At 35.3% G+C, this 8,324-nt stretch overlaps 1 protein-coding gene across 1 annotated transcript; it reads left to right on the top strand.

Annotated features, from left to right (window-relative positions):
- The first annotated feature begins 6,559 nt into the window (after positions 1-6,559).
- Positions 6,560-7,886, top strand: LOC111390277. Its single transcript, XM_023015297.1, has 5 exons — positions 6,560-6,832; positions 6,920-7,022; positions 7,129-7,251; positions 7,378-7,463; positions 7,557-7,886. The coding sequence occupies exons 1-5, from the start codon at positions 6,560-6,562 to the stop codon at positions 7,884-7,886; spliced, it is 915 nt and encodes a 304-aa protein (XP_022871065.1).
- The last annotated feature ends 438 nt before the right edge of the window (positions 7,887-8,324 follow it).

Raw genomic sequence — 8,324 nt, 5'->3', positions numbered from 1 at the left:
CCTTGCTACATGTTGTCTATGGGGTACAATTTAGTTTATACTTTGCCACGTGACACTACCCTGTTGGATAGTTTTAATTTTAAAGAGTTTTAATTTTAAAGTGTACACTTTAGTTTACACTTTGCCACGTCTCATTTCCCTGTTGGACAATTTAAATTTCAAATAGTCTTACCATCCAATTGACACTTCACAACAATGCAAGTGTCAAACAAGGTGTGAAAAATCACTGTACAACTACCGAAGTTCAATCGGTAAGATCCTTGCTACATGTACACTATAGTGTACACTTTAGTTTGCACTTTGTCTCGTGACATTACCCTGTTGGACAGTTTAAATTTCAAACAATTTTCCCCTCCAATTGACACTTGACAACAATTTAAGTGTCAAACAACATGTCCAAAATTAGTATACAAATAGCAAAGTTCAATCGATTAGAACCTTGCTACATGTACACTATAGTGTACACTTTAGTTTGCACTTTGTCTCGTGACATTACCCTGTTGGACAGTTTAAATTTCAAACAATTTTCCCCTCCAATTGACACTTGACAACAATTTAAGTGTCAAACAACATGTCCAAAATTAGTATACAAATAGCAAAGTTCAATCGATTAGAACCTTGCTACATGTACACTATGATAACATTAGTTTACACTTTGCCACGTGACATTACCCCATTATAAAGTTTAAATTTAAAAACATTTTCTCGTCTAATTAACACTTGACAACAATGCAAGTGTCAAATAATGTGTCAAAAATCAGTGTACAAATAGCAAAGTTCAATCGGTAAGAACCTTCCGACAGATACAATACGGAGTACACTTTAGTTTACACTTTTTCACGTGACACTATCCTGCTGGATAGTTTAAATTTCAAACAGTTTTCCCACCCAATTGACACTTGACAACAATGCAAGGGTCAAACAACGTGTCAAAAATCAGTGTACAAATAGCAAAGTTCAATCGGGTCCTTTCTACATGTACACTATGGTGTTCACTTTAGTTTACATTTTGCCACAAGACAATACCCTGTTGGACAGTTTAAATTTCAAACAGTTTTCTCATCCCATTAACGCATGACTACAAAGTAAGTGTCAAACAAAGTGTCAAAAATCAGTGTACAAATTGCAAAGTTCAATCAGTAGGGACCTTACTACATGTACACTATGGTGTTCACTTTAGTTTACACTTTTCCATGCGACACTACCCTGCTGGGTAGTTTAAATTTCAAATAGTCTTTCCATCTAATTGACACTTGAGAATAGCTCAAGTGTCAAACAACGTGTCAAAAATCAGTGTACAAAGAGCAAAGTTCAATCTGTAAGGACCTTGCTACATGTACACAATGGTGTACACTTTAGTTTACACTTTCCCACAAGACATTACCCTATTGGACAGTTTAAATTTCAAACAATTTTCTAATCCCATTGATGCATAACTACAAAGCAAGTTCTAAAAATCAGTGTACAAAAAGCAAAGTTCAATCGGTAAGGAATTGCTACATGTACACTATGGTGTTCACTTTAGTTTACACTTTGCCACGTGACATTACCCCATTGGAAAGTTTAAATTTAAAATAGTTTTCCCATCTAATTGACACTTGATAATGATGCAAGTGTCAAACAACGCGTCAAAAATTGGTGTACAAATAGTAAAGTTCAATCGGTAAGAACCTTGCTATATGTACACTATGGTGTACACTTTAGTTTACACTTTCCCACAAGACATTACCCTATTGGACAGTTTAAATTTCAAACAATTTTCTCATCCCATTGACGCATAACTACAAAGCAAGTTCTAAAAATCAGTGTACAAAAAGCAAAGTTCAATCAGTAAGGACTTGCTACATCTACACTATGGTGTTCACTTTAGTTTACACTTTGCCACGTGACATTACGCTGTTGGACAGTTTAAATTTCAAATAGTTTTTCCATCCAATTGACACTTGACAACAACTCAAGTGTCAAACAACATGTCCAAAATTAGTATACAAATCGCAAAGTTCAATCGGTAAGAACCTTGCTACATGTACACTTTAGTTTACACTTCGCCACGTGATATTACCCCGTTGGATAGTTTAAATTTCAAACAGTTTTCCCATTTAATTGACACTTGACAATAATACAAGTGTCAAACAACGTTTCAAATATTAGTGTACAGATAGCAAAGTTCAACCGGTAAGAACCTTGCTACATGTAATCTATGGTGTACACTTTAGTTTACACTTTCCCACGTGACATTACATTGTTGGATATTTTAAATTTCAAACTATTTTTACTTCCAATTAACACTTGACAACAATGCAAGGGTCAAAAAACGTGTCAAAAATCTGTGTACAAATAGCAAAGTTTAATCTGGATCATGCGACATATACCCAATGGTGTACACTTTAGTTTAGACTTTGCCACGTGTTGTTACACTGTTGGACAGTTTAAATTTCAAATAATCTTCCCATCCAATTGACACTTGACAACAATGCAAATGTCAAACAATGTGTCAAAAATCAATGTACAAATAGAAAAGTTAATGTAGAACCCCAAATATTTCTAGACACCTTAGTGGCACTAAGACATGAATATTGGATGACTAAAGTATACTTCAAATTTTTAGTCTCATTTGAGACCCGTTTTCAACATAGAAAACATTTGATTTGGAAAATGATATCTAAATAAAATTGTAGCTCTTTGAGTTAACTTTCCAACGTATTTTGAATTACCTCAATCGGATATCGGAAGAAGAAGTTAGGATAGAAATACTGAAGGCTATGCAGTGTCAACCGGACTACAACCGGTCGACCGAAACTGCCTGAAATAAAAATTCTTGTTTTTCTTTAGAATTTAAATATTTATTTTCATCAATTATTTTCTCAAAGGACCACCCACGTTTTTGGAAATAAAAATCCCACTAAATTGAAGCATTTAACCTCAAACTTAAATGGCACCCATGTTTTCTCTCTTAAATGAAATTTGACCCTTCATTTTGCTTTAAGTTATGGGATATTTACCAATAAATAGAGACCTCATTTCACTCATTTTTCTCACACCAAAAGCAAGAGCTTTTACATACTAAAGAAAGAGTTTCCAAGAGAGAAAAAGTGGGGGAGGAAAACTATTTTTCCTAGAAGTTTTCTCAACGGTTTTCAAACATCCAAGGAGTGCATTTCTTTCAACGTCCAAGCTTCATCGAAGTTTTCAATCCAAGTTTTCAAAGTTTCAAAAGCATCAATCAAGGTAGGTAGAGGTGCAATATGTTTAATCGTGTTAAGTTATAAGTTTTGATTCATGTTAATGTTTGTATGTCAAATGGTTCTCCGGTACGGCATATCCCTCTATGTTAATGGATGTATGTCAAATGGTACTCCGGTACGGCATACCCCTCTATGTTGAAGAAATGTTCGTATGTCAAATGGTACCCTCGGGTACGGCATACCTATAATACTCCGAATTTTGTGCTCATTTAATTTTTAGAATAGCAATTTAACTTTTCAAAATTTAGTATGGCCAAAAATTATTTATGGTTGCCAAATTTTGCATTGGTTGATTTAGTAAAAGTTTTTCCAAATAATTTGTTAATTAGGGGTTTGGGATAAATGTCCATTTTACACCTAATTACTAAAGTTAAACATTGTTTCTCCACTTGGTCGAGAATTTGATGAAACATATATGCATGAGGTGTTTTAATTTATGCATGAGGTGGCTAACTAATGCATGAGGTGTTTTGGATTTAAGAAAATGAAACCATGCAGCCCACACGTGTTGAATTTCTTGAAGTGTCACCCATAATTAATCAATTTTCTCACCTATAAATAGAAATATTGCTGCCCTATATTTCCTTTGCATGAAAAATAGCTTATCACTTGTTTAAGAAGGGCAGAAAATGTGAGGGAAGAAGAGGACCAACCTAGCATTTCTCAATTCATTTTTCAACCAAGATTTCTTCAAGTTTTATTGTAAGATACTTTCTATTCTTAAGTGGTATGATTTCATTGTAATATTTATGCTTAAGCTATGCATGAAAAACCATAATATGAATGTGGTGGACAAGTTCGCAAAGTTACATATCTATTTATGCCTTAGGACAAGTCCGAAGGGCACTGGCAAGTCGGAATGTGCAAGTACGTGTTTATTGCATTATTTTGTGCAGTGTTAACATGTTAAAATTCAAGCATGGTATCTTACTAAGTATTCCTTATACTCATAGTATTCTATACTAAATTTTCAGATCCATAATTGCGAAGTTGGTGGAAGTCAGTCGGCGTAATCGATGATGGGTTAGGGACAAGGTTGTTTTACATTGAAGTTTTGTTTTTGCATGTTTTGTTCGACTGCTTTCCATATGTTTTCTTATGGTATTGTATAAAAACATGTATAAGACATGATGTAATATGGTATCGAAAGTAAATTATGTAATTATTTCTTCTATGCTGTGTTAAGAGACATCTTTTTTTTAAAAAAACTTTTCCTTGCAAGTGACAAAAGGCAGAAACGGAACAGTTTTTGGGTCAACTTCAAAACGATATTTACAAATCTATAAACATTCATTTGGTACTCTAAAAATATTTTTACGTTCCTCTTTGGGTTTTCTAAATATGGGCTCAGGAACCACTCAATTTGGATATCTACGGTTTGAGATATAAATTTTTAAACATCGAGGGGTCAATCTGGATTTCCTGTGCAATACTCAACTGTTTTCAGTAAAACACCCATATCATATGATCTTGGAAAATTTTCATATTTTAACCTGGAAAACTAGTTGAAATTATCTTTATAATACCGCAAATTTCATAGAAAATGGAGTTGGGATGAATTTTATAAAAATAGTCGAACGTGCTGCCCAACTAACCGTGGTAGTGCCGAGTCCGTATATGTAAAGTATAATTTCATGTCGACATGCACTTCTACCAGCCATTAAATTTTATGAGAGATATTTTACCAAATTGAAAATAAGTTTCTAACATGTAATACTTCTATTTAATAGTATTTACATGTACCAAATGCAGAAGCTATTATGTTTAGTACGTGACCTTGAAGCTTAAGTTCAGGGCGTTACAGCGTGGTATCAGAGCGCGGTTATGCTTTTTTGTAGACTATATTTAAAAAAAAAGGTTACTTCCTTCATCATCGAGCAAGCTAGCAACTGACTTTCAACCGACGATCAAGGTAAAAACTTCTTTTTAAAGTTTATGAGCTTTCTTATGAAATGAACTGCTATAACTATGGCAGGGTATAGGAATATTTTGAATCAAGTCATGGTTGAGATTATAAATTCATTAACACTTATATGTAATTATTTATTAGAGCATTATAGAATAACATAATCAATTTTGCCCTAGTTATGGCACGAACGGTAAACCCCCACAAGGACAGAAGCTTGTGGTTTTGCGAAGAAGCGGGACATATTATTGGCATTTTACTATAATTATTGTATGCATCTGCTCCATAGCCTCGAACAACATCTTGATTTGCTAGACTGTATTATTGAGATTTTATGGGAGATACACCATAGCTTAAGGGATAAGGTGAAGATACGGAGGTTATATGAAACTGTTCCAGAACCTTGGGCCTTAGTCATAAATGAGATTGTGCTATGGTCTAACGATGACCTTTCATATGAGGACCTTACATATTTACTTCGAGAAAGTTATGAAACTAGCCGCGATTTACAGTGAAACTTTAGGAAGACTATAACCTTATCCATGAATACTAGTTTACGAGCTACCAATTCTAGGCTAGATAAGGGACCGTTGGCTAAGTGCTTTTCGAGAGTTCTAGATGAAAGTTTTCCCGTACCATTACTAGATAGTTCAGAGCAAAGTATGTTAGAGGAAGACCCAGAGAAAGACCCAGATGAAGACCTCGATGAGGATCCAGAAGAAATAGAAGATTAGACACCATCTTATCTAGCTATCTTTGTTTTTGGAATAGAATAGGATGTAATACGTACATCTACTTTTGAATGTATGCACCGTACCTCAATATGACTTTTGTTTGTGAAAAATAATAATGTATATATATGAAGGAAGGTTGCCTTGACCTTTGGATTATTTCTAAAGTTAGTATTACGTTCTGAAGTAATTCTAACTAGATGAATATTTTTCATTCAAAGGAAATGCCTCCAAAGCGCAACCACTGTAGTGCACCAAATTCCAATATGAACTTAGGCGGTGGCAATGCTAATGCTAGTTCTAGTGGTGGCGAAATTAATGTAGCAAACTTTGCATGAGAACTGTTGGCCGTAATGCAAGAGTTGGGACAACAATAACAGGCACCACCTTCGACTGGACAACGAACACTAAATCAAAAAGTACCAATTGATCATCAGGAGCCCAACCAACTAGCTATTCAACCTCAAATAGTACCTAACCCGAGGGATTGAACTGCAATGATAGAGCAATTTCGTAAAATGAACCCTCCATCATTCGAGGGGAGTATAGATCCCTTGGCAGTTGAAGACTGGTTATGAGAACTAGAATATATCTTTAAATTTATAAGATGCGAAGATGCTGAAAAGGTAACATGTTTAGTCTTTATGTTAAAGAAGGGGGCTAGCCATTGGTGGGACATGACTACCAGGTCATTAACATCTGCTAAAGAACAGGCTATAACTTGGGAGAGGTTTAAGGAACTCTTAGAAGAAGAATTTTTCCCGACAGCTATAAAAGATCAAAAGGAGATGGAGTTCCTCAGACTCCAACAGGGAACCATGACCCTTGTGGAATATGAACGTAAATTTGAGGAATTATCAAGGTTTGCTCCACATCTAGTGGATATGGAAGAAAAGTGGGCTAGAAGGCTCGAGCATGGGCTTCAACCTTATATTCATGATATAGTGTTAGTTCTCGAGTTAAACACTTATCGAGAAGTCCTGAAGCGAGCGCTGACTATTTCTTATCAAAGAATTTAAAACGTTGGAAATTCTTAGCAAGTTCAAAATTTCTCCGGTAAGAGGAAGTTGAACTTTGATAGGCAAAATAACGGGAATAATGCACCAAAGAAAGGAAAGACAGAGATAGTGGGAGCTGGTGGTGATAGTGGGAGCTGGTGGTGATAAATGTTGTCCTAAGCGTGATAGACCTCACAAAGGAGAATGCTTATTGGGAAAAAATGTTTGTTTCAAGTGTGGGAAATCAGGACATTTTGCTAAAGAATGCCCCCAAAATCAGACACAGAAGGCTGGAGATGACAAAAAAGGAAAAGCAAGAGTTTTCTCTTTATCCAAGCAAGAAGCAGAGCGAGACCCTAATGTCCTTGCAGGTATCATCTCTATTTCCAATGTGCCTGCATTTGTACTTATAAATTCTGGAGCTACACATTCGTTCATTTCTTTTTCGTTTGTTGCAAAGTCTAAAGTGAAATGTGAATTCCTTCTGTATTCCTTAGAAATCTCTCTTTCATCTGGAAAGATACTTGTGGCTGACCAAATAGCTAGAAATCTTAAGATGAGAATTGATGGTAGAGGTATAGCGGTAGATCTAATTCTGTTAACGATGAAAGACTTTGATGTTATCCTTGGTATGGATTGGTTGTCTAAAAACTATGCAACTATTCATTGTATTGAGAGAATGGTGATTTTTCGAAGATCCGGCGAGAAAGAGTTTCACTTTGTGGGAACTGAGGCAAATACCTTATCTCCTATAGTGTCAACAACTCAGGTTGAAAGGACGCCAAAAAAGGAATTAGGTCAAAGATTTCTAGTATCGATGACCAACATTAAACGAAATAAGTTGTCAACTGAGGATGTTCGAATAGTTCAGCATTATAAAAATGTTTTTCTAAAAGATTTTCTAGGTGTACCACCAGACAGGCAAGTAGAGTTTACCATCGACTTAGTACCAGGAGCAGTACCTATTTCAAAGGCTCCATATCATATGGTACCATTGGAACTGTAAGAGTTGAAGGTACAGTTGAAGGAGCTTCTTGATAAGGGTTTCATTAGACCAAGTGTATCGCCTTGGGGTGCACCTGTGTTATTCGTGAAAAAGAAGGATGGAACAATGAGGTTGTGCATTGACTATCGAGAATTGAATTGCCTCACTATAAAAAAAAATATCCACTTCTAAGAATAGAAGATTTGTTTGACCAGCTTAAGGGGGCTACAGTGTTTTCAAAGATCAATTTAAGATCAGGATATCATCAATTGAAAATTAAGTCAGATGATATCCCTAAGACGGCTTTTAGGACGCGTTATGGGCATTATGAATTTTTGGTGATGCCTTTTGGATTAACTAATGCCCCGGTAGTATTTATGGATCTAATGAACAGAGTATTCCATGAATACTTAGACCAATTTGTCATAGTTTTTATTGATGACATCTTAATCTATTCGA

This window comes from Olea europaea, unplaced genomic scaffold, assembly GCF_002742605.1.
Source record: "Olea europaea var. sylvestris unplaced genomic scaffold, O_europaea_v1 scaffold67, whole genome shotgun sequence".
Classification (NCBI taxonomy): Eukaryota; Viridiplantae; Streptophyta; class Magnoliopsida; order Lamiales; family Oleaceae; genus Olea; species Olea europaea.
The sequence above is the reverse complement of the archived record's forward strand: the minus strand, read 5'-3'. Positions and strand labels throughout refer to the sequence as shown.